A 15306-nucleotide genomic window follows, 5' to 3' on the forward strand; every position below is an offset into this window, starting at 1 on the left:
CACCATAATTTGTGACAGTGTGCCTCCTTATTCTAGGTGTCAAATGGTGCCTCCAAACCTTATAATTTGAGTGACCACCACTGGAAATAAAATGTCTACACCACTGCAAAGCACCAGTACTAACAGTAAGCCACATGATCCAGACGTACTAGATGTTTTTCTTTACCCAGAGCAGATTTAAAGTAAACGTAAGTAGGGATTCCCTTTAAATCTGATCTAAACTAAAAAACTGGATGCTACACTACATGGCTTTTTTTGTAATTTCCAGTTTCTGTGCTCCTGTTTTACATTAAAATAGGAAGGGTTCAGTCATACATCTAGTAAGTGTAGCGCTACCCCCTCAGGAGCCGCTGGTTGTTTTGGGATTGGCGTATTAAGTTACCTCTATGTGTTGTCTAGGGGTGAAGGTAGTGAGTAGAGCAATAAGCGAATGTCCAGTTCAAAGAAAAGGTTTCCTGAATGCTTTATTTCTTAGCCCAACACGACCAACATCAACTTGAGGTAGACAGAAAAGGTTGATGAAGTAAAGGAACTTTGCGGTATCAGGCTTGGATAGAAGGAAAGCAATCGAGAGCAGTCAATAATAGTACAGTTCGTCGCCACTCCAGCCAGAGTGGGTGAAGTGCCTCCGGACAGACCCCTGCCACAGGCCTGGCAGCTGAAGTGCCACTTTAAGGTTGCTGGGAGGAACAGGTCTCTGCCACAGACCTGGCTCTAGTGGGGCCTCTGCCACAGGCCTAGAACTTAGATGAGCTAAATGGTTGAGCTAATCCTCCCAGTAAATTGTGCTAGGGTCACCGGTTAACAGTGCAAGTGTACCTGTCAATGTTCCGGTCACCAGATCCCCGATGGTTCGTTCAAGCCCTCTTGGATAACCTGCCTCCGGGTTCTCCTCAAGCCAATCCCCCACCGAACGGCATACAGCCTGGGATCTCCTCAATAGAAAGGGGACGCAGTAAGTCACTGGGGCCCCTTGGCAGCATCAGTCGCTCCAGGCCCAGAGTCTGGAACTCCGCATAGCGCGCGACCCCAGGCCAGGTAGGCCATAGTGGTGGGGCCCACGATGTGCGCACACCCTAAAGGTGGGTGCCGCACCTGGAACCAGGAACCCGCGAAGAACCCAGAACAATGGCATCCGCCACAGAAATACTCCCCCCCAGCATGCCCCGCAAGGGAAAACTTCTCCAATAGGCTGCTGGGAAGAAGCGGCTCCGCCTGGACCTCTCTGGCGGCACCTGCCGCCCAGGGATGGTACCGCATCCCTAGAACGCAGACTGACCCACAGAACAATCCAGATTTGGCGACAGACAAATTTAACACAATTAGGAATGAGAGCAACTTACCTCTCTCATTCCCCCACTAACTTTAGCGTAGTGCCCTTACTGAAAGTAAAGGGGTCGCTACATAAGGGTCATATCTGCAGCAGCTTTCCAACATGCACAAATAACTTTTTCATGCTTGTGTGATTGCGTAGAGTGATTCAAATGAAATGATTCACTGGGCTGATATTCAGTGGCGTCTCCAGCTTTCATATTTAGGGGGGGCACATGGGGGGACAGGGACAAAAGTAGGGGGGCCAACTATAAAATGCAATTATATATATATATATATATATATATATATATATATATATATATATATATATATATAATCTCCTGGGGCCCTTTACTACGATCCCACTATGGGCCCTTTCACATGTTCTGCAGTGAGCTCCCTTGCTACTATACTGGGGCCCCCCAGGGTGGCAGAAAACAAGAGATATATGTCACCAGCACACCAAGAAAATATAAGGGTACAAAGCAGTGGGAGAACTATCAGGGTTGCAAAGGTTGTCTTGCCACCGGGCCCTGGTGTTCTGCCACAGTGGGGATCCCCAGCTGTTCTGTCCCTGCTATTTACAGCGCTGGTCTGGCGTCTGTCTCCTTGGCAGCGGCGGCAGTCTATTAGGACCTAGTGCTGGTGACATTATGGGTGCATGCAGGGGAAGGCTGGCACTATTGGTTATAGAGAGCTGAGCCCCCAGCTGGTCACCTAGCAGCAGTAATGCTGTATAACCTTCACTGTTGACAAGCTGATCGGCATGTGATCCAGGTGATGCTCCCAGTCAGATCTAATAAACACAGTATTTATTAGCATCAAGAGTACAACCACATAAATATAATCAACCGTATGATCAGCAGCCGTGTGGGCTCTATGCCTGTAAAGTGTGGGCTCTATGCCTGTAAAGTGTGGGCTCTATGCCTGTAAAGTGTGGGCTCTATGCCTGTAAAGTGTGGGCTCTATGCCTGTAAAGTGTGGGCTCTATGCCTGTAAAGTGTGGGCTCTAGGCCTGTAAAGTGTGGGCTCTAGGCCTGTAAAGTGTGGGCTCTGTGCCTGTAAAGTGTGGGCTCTATTCCTGTAAAGTGTGGGCTCTGTGCCTGTAAAGTGTGGGCTCTATGCCTGTAAAGTGTTTGGCTTCTATGCCTGTAAAGTGCGGGCTCTATGCCTGTAAAGTGTGGGCTTTGATCAATAAAATCACTGATATTTATGACTAGGATTTGACTAAGAGCATCACCTGGATTGCATCCCGATCAGCTTGTCAGAGAAGGGTCCACTGCTGCTAAGCAACCTGCAGGGAGCTCAACTGTCTACAACCAATAGAGATGGGCTCGGGTGTGTTTGAAATCCCACATGCCCGATCCCGCCAGGAAGCCGACACTCCACAGTGCTAATCAATGTATGGGCTGCCTAAGAGCTAAGACCAGCCATAGACAGTTTAAATCTCAGCTGGTTCAGCAGAAACTGGCTGAGATTTGAACCATTAATGAGCAGATTCTCTTATGATTATCACTAGTGGTTGCTGTATAGTCACTGGTGATAATCACTGTTTGTCGGGAGAATATAATTGCTGGGCAGGAGGGATATTCCCGTCACCACTGTCTGTTGATGGGGGAATCATACAAGTTTCTTTCCTGCAATCTGTGGATGCAGGAAAGAAATTTGCACCGTATATTATCTGCCTAACTGAAAGTGAAAGTAAATTGTGAATGTTTTGAAAGAACAGGAGAGGGGGAGGGAGACAGATGGGGGAGAGAAGGGATGGAGATAATGTAGTTCAGTGATTACAGTGTACTGCAGTCTGCAGTGCACACACTTAAACACGGTCCAGGCTAGAATATCTGGTTGTGTGAGCGCTTGCATTATGCAGTGTCGGCGAGCAGAGGGAGGGGGAGGAATCCCCCGCAGAGCTGACTGGGGATGCTCTCCCTCTCGGGGAGCAAAATACAAAAATTGCAAAAAAAAAAAAAAAAAAAAAAAATATTTTTTTTGGGGGGGCACATGGTGGGGCACAGCATGATGTTGGGGGGGTCAGGGCCCCCTCTGGCCCCCCCCTAGGGACGCCTCTGCTGATATTGACTTCAGCAGGTCTGCATACAAGGAACACACTGATGCATGATTAACTTCACCCATATAGATGGCTAATTGTACAAAATGTTATAGTATTGTATTTCATAACTAGTCTTTTTCATGAAAGCATTTAAATGTAATGTGTAATCATTTCAATGCTTTTTAAGATATATATACATAATAGAGTGTAGCGGTACCCCCGAAGGAGCTGTTGATGATTGAATGGGATGGCACATTTACCTCATGGCTCCTTCCGAATGCCTAGGAGTGAATGGTGCATATAGCAGTAGTAAAGGAATGTCCACAAAGAAATGTCTTTTTATGTGCTCTTTATTACCCAGCCGGGCAAAAACAATGAACTGGTGATGAAAAGGACAGAGATTGAAGGGAGAACAGCAGATTTAGGCGTAGTATTAGGAACAGTCCTGCTCCCATGCGTAACACTTTCTGCACCACTCCTGCTTGAGTGGGCTTAGCGTACCCGGATAGGCCTCTCTCACTGACCTATCAGCCGAAGTTTTGCTCGAACCTCTTCAGGACAAAGTCTCTGCCACAGACCCTCCCGAATGAACGTCAGGGAGACATCTCTGCCACAGGCCCTCTCTGATTGCAGATACGGAGATAACCCTCCTAAGTAAAGTTACGTCTAGATCTTCTTCTTAACGTCGCCCAGGTACTGACTGAAAGAGGAGTCAATCCTTCAGTGTCCAGCTACCTCGATCCCCGGTGGTTTGTCGGAATCCTTTTGGATCGCCAGCCTCTCATTGGCGTTCCTCAGATGGACTCCCCACCGAACAGCTATCTTGCTTGGGATCTTCAAAAGTGGGGACCCAGTCGAGCACTGAGTCCTGTTCAAATGTTCCGGACCAACATGGCCCCGAGACAAGGAACACAGCGTGGCACTCACGCCCTGGCCAGGTAGGCCGCAACGCCAGGGCCGCGGTGATATGGCCACCCTAAACTGTCAGGTAGAGAGAGAGAGAGGTGGGGGCTAAGAGAGAGAGGTGGGGGCTGAGAGAGAGAGATAGAGAGGTGGGGGCTGAGAGAGAGAGATAGAGGGGTGCGGGCTGAGAGAGAGAGATAGAGGGGTGGGGGCTGAGAGAGAGGGTTGGGGGCTGAGAGAGAGAGAGGTGGGGGCTGAGAGAGAGAAAGAGAGAGAGATGGGACTGAAAGAGAGAGGTGGGGCTGAAAGAGAGAGAGAGGTGGGGGCTGAGAGAGAGAGGTGGGGGCTGAGAGAGAGAGAGAGAGAGAGGTGGGGGCTGAGAGAGAGAGGTGGGGGCTGAGAGAGAGAGGTGGGGGCTGAGAGAGAAAGGGGAGGGGGCTGAGAGAGAGAGAGAGGGGTCTGAGAGAGAGAGAGAGAGAGGTGGGGGCTGAGAGAGAGAGGTGGGGGCTGAGAGGGAGAGAGAGAGAGAGGTGGGGGCTGAGAGAGAGAGAGGTGGGGGCTGAGAGAGAGAGAGGTGGGGGCTGAGAGAGAAAGAGAGAGAGATGGGACTGAAAGAGTGAGAGAGGTGGGGCTGAGAGAGAGAGAGAGGTGAGGATGAGAGAGAGAGAGGTGAGGCTGAGAGAGAGAGGTGAGGCTGAGAGAGTGATGAGGCTGAGAGAGAGATGAGGCTGAGAGAGAAAGATAAAAATGAGTCTGAGAGAGAAATATGGCGGAGACAGAGGGGGGCTGAGAGAGGTGAGGCTGAGAGAGAGGTGGCGCTGAAAGAGAGGGTAGTGGACAGAGAGAGAGGGGCTCAGAGAGAGGGTAGTAGACAGAGAGAGGGGCTGAGAGAGAGAGGGACTCAGAGAGGGGGCTGAGAGAGAGGGTAGTGGAAAGAGAGGGGGCTGAGAGAGAGAGAGAGCGAGGTGGGGGCTGAGAGAGAGAGCGAATTGGGGGCTGAGAGAGAGCGAGGTGGGGGCTGAGAGAGAGAGCGAGGTGGGGGCTGAGAGAGAGAGAGGTGGGGGCTGAGAGAGAGAGAGAGGTGGGGGCTGAGAGAGAGAGAGGTGGGGCTGAGAGAGAGGTGGGGCTGAGAGAGAGGTGAGGCTGGGAGAGAGAGAGAGATGAGGCTGAGAGAGAAATGTGGCTGAGACAGAGGGGGGCTGAGAGAGAGAAATAAATGTGGCTGAGATAGAGGGGGGCTGAGAGAGGTGAGGCTGAGAGAGAGGTGGGGCTGAGAGAGAGGGTAGTGGACAGAGAGGGGGCTGAGAGAGAGGGGCTCAGAGAGACGGCTGAGAGAGAGAGGTGTGGATGAGAGAGAGGGGCTCAGAGAGAGGGTAGTGGACAGAGAGAGGGGCTGAGAGAGATGTGGGGCTGAGAGATAGGGTAGTGGACAGAGAGGGGGCTGAGAGAGAGGTGGGGCTGAGAGAGAGAGGGGCTCAGAGAGAGGGTAGTTGACAGAGGGGGGCTGAGAGAGAGGGGGGGCTAAGAAAAGTTAGTGGTCAGAGAGGGGGGCTGAGTGAGAGAGGTTGGGCTGAGAGAGAGGGGGGCTGAGATAGATGTGGGGCTGAAAGGGTAGTGGTCAGAAGGTGGATCTGAGAGAGGGGGGGCTGAAAGAGAGGGTGGTGGACAGAGAGGGGGCTGAGAGAGAGAGAGGTGCTCACCACCAGGGGCAGCTGCTGCGGGAAAGCAGCAATGATGATTCATTGGCAACACACTCGGTGCTCCTGACACTTTGGCGCCCCCTCCCCTCTGGCGCCTGGGTGCAGTGCACCCCGTCTCAGATCGGCCCTGTACTGCCACCTTCAGATGACAAAGCACAGCCCAAATAATCCCTTCCAGTCCCAGCAATGCTAATTTTTGCCAGCAAGCAGAGAAACACACAATGGCAATAGTGAGGGTGGCCTATGTTCTGTACTCTACTCCAAGAAAAGCATTTTACAGGTAAGTAAAATTTTTTTTAATGGTACAGTACAGAACACAGGCTCTTATAGAGTGGGTGTAAACCTCAGACATAAAAATATGAACACATGGGTAGATTCACGTAGGGGCGCCTAAAATTAGGACGGCCTAGCCTACTCTTTTTAGGCTACACCGCCGTAAATTATTTAGGTTAGAAGTGATTCTCAAACCACTTACCTTAAAATTTTCGGCGGCGTAGCCTAAAACGAGCGGGCGTAAGCGCGCCTAATTCAAATGACTGGGAGGGGGGCGTGTAGTATTGAAATGAGGCTTGACCTCACGTTTTTCGACGTTTTTGCGTACTGCGCATGCGCCGGGCGACTACATTTCCCAGGGCGCATTGCGGCTAAGTACGCCGTACGGCCCTATTGATTTCGATGCGGACGTAAACAACGTAACTCCCGATTCGCGGACGACTTACGCAAACGACGCTAAAAATTCGAACCTCGCGGCGGGAACGGCGACCATACTTAACAATAGTTAGTCCACTAGAGCATAGCTCTAAATTTAGGCGGCCTATCCCTTACGGAAACGACGTAACTCGACGGTGTAGGCCCGGCGTACGCTCGTAAATCGTCGGGAATCGGCGTATCCCCTCATTTACATAATCTAGGCCGGCCGCAATGTAAGCGCCACCTAGCGGTAAGCCAGAACATTGCAATCTAAGATAGGACGGCGCAAGCCGTCCTATCTTAGATATGTTTAAGTGTATCTCTGTTAGAGAATACACTTAAACATAGGTCGGCTTAGATTCAGAGTTAGGTCGGCTTATCTGTAGATAAGCCGGCCTAACTCTTTGTGAATCTACCTAAAAGCATATACCTCTACAGTGTGTCTTCCAGTAATTATGAAAATATAGGCCAATATAGGTTATCTTTCACCTAAGGACACTAGCAAAAAAACTGAGGGTTGCTGGGGGTGGAAGGGGTTACATGTACTGTCCTAACAACTTTGTTTGCCAGTGTCCTCACCTGAAGGTAGCAGCATGTAACCCATGGTCAAGACTTAAAGCAGAACTAAAGTTTAGCTATAATATACTGTGAGCAGGAAGGAATTTTACTGCAGAAGAGACATGCTATGTCTATCTGCAATAAAACATATGTTTCTCCCTCCTCACAGTAATCCCTGGACTGCAAACTGAGCTTGCGCATGCACAGCTTATCCTACATTAGCCAAGCCTATGCTGTGTTCCTGGATGACTAGATACTGTGCATGCGCAGAAGTCAGCTTATCTTGCGGTGATCAATGAAGATGGCCGAAACCCGGCACACAGAATAAGATGCTGGCACTAGCATTGCAAAGGTAAGTACCCTCTCTTTAGTTTGGCTTCACTTAACCTCCCTGGCAGTATGATTATTTCAGAAAAAAGGTGCTGAAATTTGGCGTTTTATACTGTAGGCCGGTAATTCTTAGGAATAACTCACTTAAATTTTTTTATGTCGAAATTCCCCACAAATCGCTATCGCTAAATTCTGCAAGTGATTATAATTTATTATCGCTGTTTTTTAGCTGCTCTAAAACCATTTTTGACATAAAGGGACACTTTTGGACAATCTACAGTTTTTATTATATAAAAGAACATGTAGGGCACTGGGCAGACCACTAGGGACAAGGGGGTGTGTATTTTTTATATACAGTACTGTAATCTATAAGATTACAGTATACTGTATGTAAGGTGTTTGTTTACCTTTTTGAATTTGGCGCCGTTCTCCGCCCCCATGCGTCGTAATGTCGCAGGGAACAGAGATCGGCGGCACAGGAGGACACTGTGTGAATCGAGCGAGGTCCCGCTCGCTCACACAGCGCGGTGGCATCGCTGGATCCAGAGACAAGGTAAGTAACTTTGTCTGTGGCTGCAGCGAGGCGAGCCTGGCTCGGGGTTACCGATTTTGGTATAAAAATCTTACCCCGAGCCAGACTCGGGAATACCGCTAGGAGGGTTAAAGACTAATGCCGCATACACACGAATGTTTTTCGGGTTGTAAAAAATTACATTTTTAATGGTCTAGAAAAAACATTTTTTTCAACCCGATCGTTAAAACGGCCTTGCCTACACATGATCGTGAAAAAAAATGCTCTAGCTTACTCCATTACGAACGCTAGTTTTACCAGAACGAGCGCTCCCGTTTCATAATTTGCTTCTGAGCATGCACGTTTTTTTCACGTCGTTAAAGCCCACTCACGACCATTTTTTACAACGTTAAAAATGACAACGTTAAAAACGTTGTGAAAAATTAGTGCATGTTCAAAATTTTTAATGGCCATTTTTTACAAATCGTGAAAAATGCTCTGGAGCCCACACACGATCGTTTTTAATGACATTAAAAAAAACGTAATTTTTTTTACAACAAACTGTACTCCTGTGATCCACAAGAGAAGTACAGCCAAATGAGCTTTGGCTGTACTTCACCTTTAAGTCAACTGTCCAATGCATGGCCTATAACCCTGCATCGATTGTGAGGACACTTAGAGCCGGTTCACACACAGGCGACCCGACTTTGGAGGCGATTCGGCAAGGCGATCTCAAGGTGTCTTGAGAGGCAACTTGCAAAATGACATCAGTATTGAAGTCAATGCAAGTCGCCCCAAATCGCCCCCAAAGTAGCACAGGAATCTTTTTCTAAGTCGGAGCGACTTGCGTCGCTCCTATTAGAACGGTTCCATTCACTACAATGGGACGCGACTTGTCAGGCGGCTGTGTCACCTGACGAGTCGCCCCAGTGTGAACCGGGTCTGAGGGACATCCCACTGCTAGAGCGTAGGGGAGGAGAGTGCAATCTGCTGAAGAAGCAAAGGATTGGGTAAGTAAAACAGCTTTCTGCAGCCCTCCAAGCATTTAACCCTTGCGGTATGGGGGAGAATTTTTCCTTTCCTTGGAGATGGGCTTTAACTGAAATATTTCCTATTAAATAAAAAATGCATGTAACAAATGTGTGTTTAAGAAAAAGGAACATTAATTCCATGGCCCAATTATTGCTGTCATGAATTTATTTATATTTATATAGATATAGTATTGATACATATATTACCTGCTAACTCTTCTGTTCTAGCTGAAGCAGTCACAGTTTTATTAGATCTGGGGCTTTCTTTGTCTTTTTCTTCATCTTGATTACTCGCTGGTCTGCTGGGTATCCCATTGCCTGTATGGTTCCTTGGCTTGGCTAGCTGAACAATGCGTGCACTAGCAGATGCTCTCTTAGCTTCTTCAGTTACCTGTAACAAATATGCAATCACCAATGGCTGCAAGTGATTATTCTAAATTTACAATATAACTTGTAATCAGGGTTGGATTTACTATTAGGCCAGCAGAGGCAAAAAGGCAGATTTCCCCAGTATTGATCACATATTAGTTTTCACCATTAGTTAGAATAGTCATTTTATGTAAGGCTATTTACACATTATCACAATATGTTAAGCCTTTATGACCGCATAACGTAAATGCGACATCTAGTGGGCTTTATTCCTGGGCACCAGATATGCAGTATGTGTCCCTCTGCTTGTGCTCAATTACAAACTCCCAGCACTGAGACCAAGCTATCAGTAACAACTTCGGGTCTCATACTAATAAACCAGAAGAACAGGCTCTCAATCATAGGCGTGCGTAGGGGTTGTGCCAGGAGTTCCTGGGCACACCCTAATCACTATGTGGCGATTTTCCCCTACTGCCCAGGCTTCCCCTCCCCTCTTGTTGGCCCTGCTCTCCTGCTGGCTTCCCTCCTCTCCCCCCAGATGCTGTGGGGAATGTTTTAGGATGAAGGGCATGGGAACAGGTTAGAAAAAAAATTCAATTTACCAGCCCTTTCCTTTTCTAAATGAAAACACTTGCGCACTGTGGCCATTCATACCCGAAGCATAGTAAACTGTGTTTACTATGCTTCTGTTTGTGAATGAACAGGAAGCCACTCGGCGCAGAACACTTCTCATTTATTCACTGCCCGTGCAGCTGAGGTTGCAGAGAAAGCCATGTGTATTTGACTTTTGGGGTGCACACCCTAATGCAATAGACTGCGCACACCTATGCTCTCAATCACATAATCTCTGTGATTGTCTATCATAGTGTTTATTCATTCTATAGCCCTTCCCTGTGTTGTTTTTCCTCTATAAGGAAAAGAAACAACAGACTTCTCCTTTAGTGAGGGGGCTTGATCTAGTTTAGTGAGTGTAATAATGTGCATGCTTTATGTTATACTTCAAGTTCAATTGTTATGCCTAGCTCCTTATGCATGTTAGGAAACAGTTAATTGTTTTAGTCATGTGATCTGGGGGCAGGGCTGGTGCAAGGATTTTTGACACCCTAGGTGAAACCTAATTTTGCCACCCATTGGCTCCACCCCAACTCCACCCCTCAGCTCGACCCCAACTCCACCCCCTTGTACCCTTCTACCTACCTGACACAAACTGACCCACCTACCTAACACGCCGACCTACCTGACCCATACACTGACCTACCTACCTGACCCATACACTGACCCACCTACCTGACACAAACTGACCCACCTACCTGACACATACACTGACCTACCTACCTAAAACATACACTGACCTACATACCTGATACATACTTGCCAAAGATTGTGCTTTCTATTATGCTGGAGATATGATAAAAAACTGCATTCTGATGGGCATCAAGTTTAAGAAAGTTCAGGAAAAGCTGCTGCAGGAAGAAGACTTAAATCTTGAGAATGCCATAAGGATTGCCCGAGCATTTGAAATGTCAAAGGACATGCAGGTACTGGAAGGAACACAGCCCCAGATTAATGCTATAGCAAATCACAGCAGCAGATATGGGCAAGAAAGAACACACAAAGGAATAAAGGGCACCCATTACACTGGGACAAGTAACACACAAGCAGCGTGTGGATATTGTGGAATCATGCACCATAAAAATGGTGTCTGTATGGGAAGGGGACAGATATGCAATAGATGCAAGAAAAGAGAATATTTTGCCAGGGTGTGTAAACTGTCTTCACAAACTGGAAGTTCAAAAACACGTTCTGTACACGCCATAGAGGACAATGATGACAATGCAGGGTCAGACTCAAACTGCACCCCAATATATCTGGCAGCAGTACAAAAAACATATCAGTCTGCAGATGAAGCAACTGTAACATTACAGATAGAGGCTAACAAAACTTCAATCACATTCAAAATAGATACAGGAGCACAAGTAAATTGTACGACAAGCCACATATACCTGGAACACCTTAGTAATGAATCCCCCTTAGAGACTCAGGACCTACCAAAACTAATAGGATATGGGGGTGAAAAGCTGAAAGTAATGGGTCGCTGTCATACAAAATGTTCTTACAAGGGATCTGAAAAGGTTTTACAATTGTTTGTGATAGAAACACAGAAACACAAGCCCCAGCCTTGCTAGGTCTCAGAACAGGTAAAGAGATTGGACTTGTGAAGATCATAATAACTGTGGATGGTGGGCACAGAGGGCACAGAGGTCTGACAGAGGCAGACATTATACGTGAGTACTGTGATCTATTCAAGGGCCTGGGGTGCCTCCCGGGTGTAAGCCGCATATGTATGAAAGAGGGGGCACAGCCTTTTATTCATGCCCCAAGGAGAATACCTTTAACTCTTGTGGATAAAGTCAGACAAGTACTCACTAGGATGGAAAAGTTGGGAGTAGTAAAAAAGGTCAAAGAACCACCAGAATGGGTCAGTTCTATGGTTGTGGTGGAGAAGAACACAGGTGCAATTCGTACATGCATTGACCCACGTGATTTGAACAAAGTCATAATGAGAGAACACTACAAACTCCCCACCATAGAGGATATAGCGCACAAGCTAGCAGGAGCAACAGTATTTAGTGTACTAGACGCCCATTCTGGTTACTGGCAATTGCATCTTGATGAAGGCAGCAGTTACTTGACCACTTTCAACTCCCCTTTGGGTCAATGATGCTTCACAAGGGTACCTTTAGGTATATCATCTGCACAGGAAATATTTCAAAAGAAATAACACAAATTGATCGCTGGTCTACAGGGTGTTGAAGTAATAGTTGATGATTTTCTGGTCTATGGAGAGGATCAAATGGAACATGACAAAAACCTTACTGATTTGCCTAATCGGTGTCGTGAGAAGAATCTTACACTCAATCCAAACAAAATGCAAATTGGGGTAGAAGAAGTTACATATTTTGGACACGTACTAACATGACGGCCCCAACCTCCAGAAAGGAGTGGGAGACATCACTAGGCATTTTCAACTATCTATCCAAATTCTCTCAGGGCCTTGCTCAACAGATAACACTGCTACGTACACTGCTACAGAAGGATGCTGCTTGGTGTTGGGATGTAAACATGGAAAATAATATTTTGACTAAAAACTGTGACACTGTACTTCAAGTGGATGCATCCCAGTTTGGGTTAGGTGCTGTACTGACTCAACAAGGACATCCTGTGGCATATGCCTCACGAGCACTGACCACAACGCAAGCCAATTATGCCCAAATTGAGAAAGACATGCTGGCTATTGTGAATGGATGTGAGAAATTTCACCAGTACATATATGGTCGCCTGGTAGTTGTGGAAACGTAACCACAAGTCATTGCAGTACATCCTACAGAAACCCCTAGCTTCTACACCTCCACGTCTGCAGCGGATTGGTATGAAGTTACAACAGTATGATCTCACAGTAAAGTACAAGCCTGGAAAGGAAATTCCCATGGCAGATACCCTGTCTAGGGTGTTTCTAGAAGGACATGAAGCACGGGATGAACCTGAGTTGGAAGAACAGGTACATACAGTACTAGTGAACATTCCAATATCGGATGTACGACTGGAGAATATAAGACAAGACACCAAACAGGATAAAGTTCTAGAAAAACTAACTCATGTCAAGTGCAATGGCTGGCCAGAAAAACGAAAGAAGTTGTGTCCTGAACTACAGGCATTCTGGCATATGAAAGATGAGCTATACATTCATTCGGATATCATATTTATGGGTGACCATATTCTCATTCCTAAGACACAGCAGGCAGAAGTACTGGAACAAATCCACCAGGGACATTTGGGCATCACTCTGTGTAAGCGCAGAGCACGGAAGTTGGTCTACTGGCCTAATTTGGACTTTGATATTGAGACACTTGTGAAGAAGTGTGAAACCTCCAAGACATTTCGAAAACACAATGCAATAGAACCTCTTACACCGTGGAATGCTCCTTCACAGGCTTGGCAGAGACTGGCTACAGATATTTTTCATTTTGAGGACAACTATTACCTGATAGTAATATATTACTACAGCAAATACTTTGAGCTAGTGCAGCTGAGAAATTTAAAAGCATCAACAGTCATATGGAGTGTGTGAAGAACTTGCGTCTGATAATAGCCCACAATTCTCATGTTCTGAGTTCCAGTACTTCCTGTGTGAATGTGGAATCAGGCACAAACCCACAAGTCCCTATCACCCACCGGCCAAAGGTCTAGCAGAGAAGTATGTTGGCATAGCGAAATCCATTATACTGAAAGCGCAATCATCAGGGCAGGATGTGTACCTAGGACTGTTAAACTATTGTGCAACACCTATTGAAGGTTTATGCTCACCTGCACAGCTGCTAATGAGTAGAACACTGAGGACCACAGTGCCTATTGCACCACAGAAATTGCGGCCTCAGTCTATTCCACAGGAGCGAGTTACAGCTCAGAGGATCATAAATATGAAAAGGCAAAAACTGTATTTTGATAAATCTACTAAATCCCTTTGTCCACTTTCTGCTGGGCAAGCTGTGCGACACAGAGTCACTGGAAATACATGGGAACCTGCTTGAATTATCAAAGAAGCCAATTCACCAAAATCATATATAATTGATAACAAGTGTAGACAGAAACTGAGACGAAACAGGCATCATCTTCATCCAGACACTGCTGCGGATACATCAGTAGAGAAACCGGATGACAATGGAGATAAAGAACAAGCCCATGATGGCACAGAAGTTCTAAATATGGATATTGAGTCTAATGAGGACACCATGAGCCAGCAGTTACTTTCTCTCGCTATGGTCAAGCTATTAAACCAAAAATATGAAGGGACATTGTCATATATTAATTGTTTAATACTTGAGAGGGAAGATGTAATGATGTGTATGCTTTATGTTATACTTCAAGTTCAATTGTTATGCCTAGTTCCATATGCATGTTAGGAAACAGTTAACAGTTTTAGTCATGTATTATGGGGGTGGGGAGCTGTGATATGGGTAATATTGATGCTGCTGAATAAACACCAGGCTCATGTTTAAGCTCCTTGCTGTCTGCCTATGCTTGGTGTTAAAACATTACAGTGAGTGTTAGTGGCAGTGGGGTTGAATTACTATGTAGCACCCTGGAGTTTAGTCATGGAGCTCCTCACAAATTTATTTGCCAAGAGTAGTTATCTTGGTCAATTGATAGGGATCTATTGATTTCTCCCTAAGCTTGGCCTTGTTGCACTTTTCTCTTCTACCACTAGGTGGCTGGGTACTTGGTGGTACTAGTTACGAGAAGGGCAACCCAAGGTCAGGTTATGAGTATGTGGGTGTCCCAGCCAATGGGCAGGTTTTTTTTTTAATCCCTTGGCCTGCTGGGAGAGCCTATATATTTGGGTAAGGTCAGGTGATCTGTGTTCTGTGCCACTCAGACTGCTGTCTGGGTGGACGTGAGTCGTCTGCCCCAGGCTTCTGGGCTGGATACTGGGCCTATCCCCGGGCATCTGGCTGCCAGGCTGTGTGAGGGCCTATCCAGAAGTAAGAGGGAAGCGCAGGGTTGGGACTGCGACTTGCAGTCCAACCAAAAGTGATGGTTCTGCTGGCCGGAGAACCTGTTAGTGGTCGGAGGTAGAAGAAAAGCGGTCACCACTAAGGGACCAATTGCCTTTACCAGGGACCAAAGTAAGTAACTGAAGCCACTGCCGGAACCATATTCTCCCCGAAGGGCACAGTGGAGAATCGAGAAACTTCAGGTAATCAAGTCAGGGACCCAACCAGCGGAGGAGACGCTTGCAGAACAGCCTTATGTGACAAGCCACGGACCACGACGGTTAGTAGGGGTGAA

General features: G+C 46.9%; 1 protein-coding gene across 1 annotated transcript in view; it reads right to left on the reverse strand.

Annotated features, from left to right (window-relative positions):
- Nucleotides 1–15306, reverse strand: part of THEG (theg spermatid protein) — a 58812-nt gene that overhangs the window by 9576 nt on the left and 33930 nt on the right. The window contains exon 5 of the mRNA XM_040321951.1: nucleotides 9298–9481. Within this exon, the coding sequence (XP_040177885.1) occupies nucleotides 9298–9481 (184 nt within the window). The remainder of the gene's footprint in view (nucleotides 1–9297; nucleotides 9482–15306) is intronic.

This window comes from Rana temporaria, chromosome 1 (genome assembly GCF_905171775.1).
Source record: "Rana temporaria chromosome 1, aRanTem1.1, whole genome shotgun sequence".
NCBI lineage: Eukaryota > Metazoa > Chordata > Amphibia > Anura > Ranidae > Rana > Rana temporaria.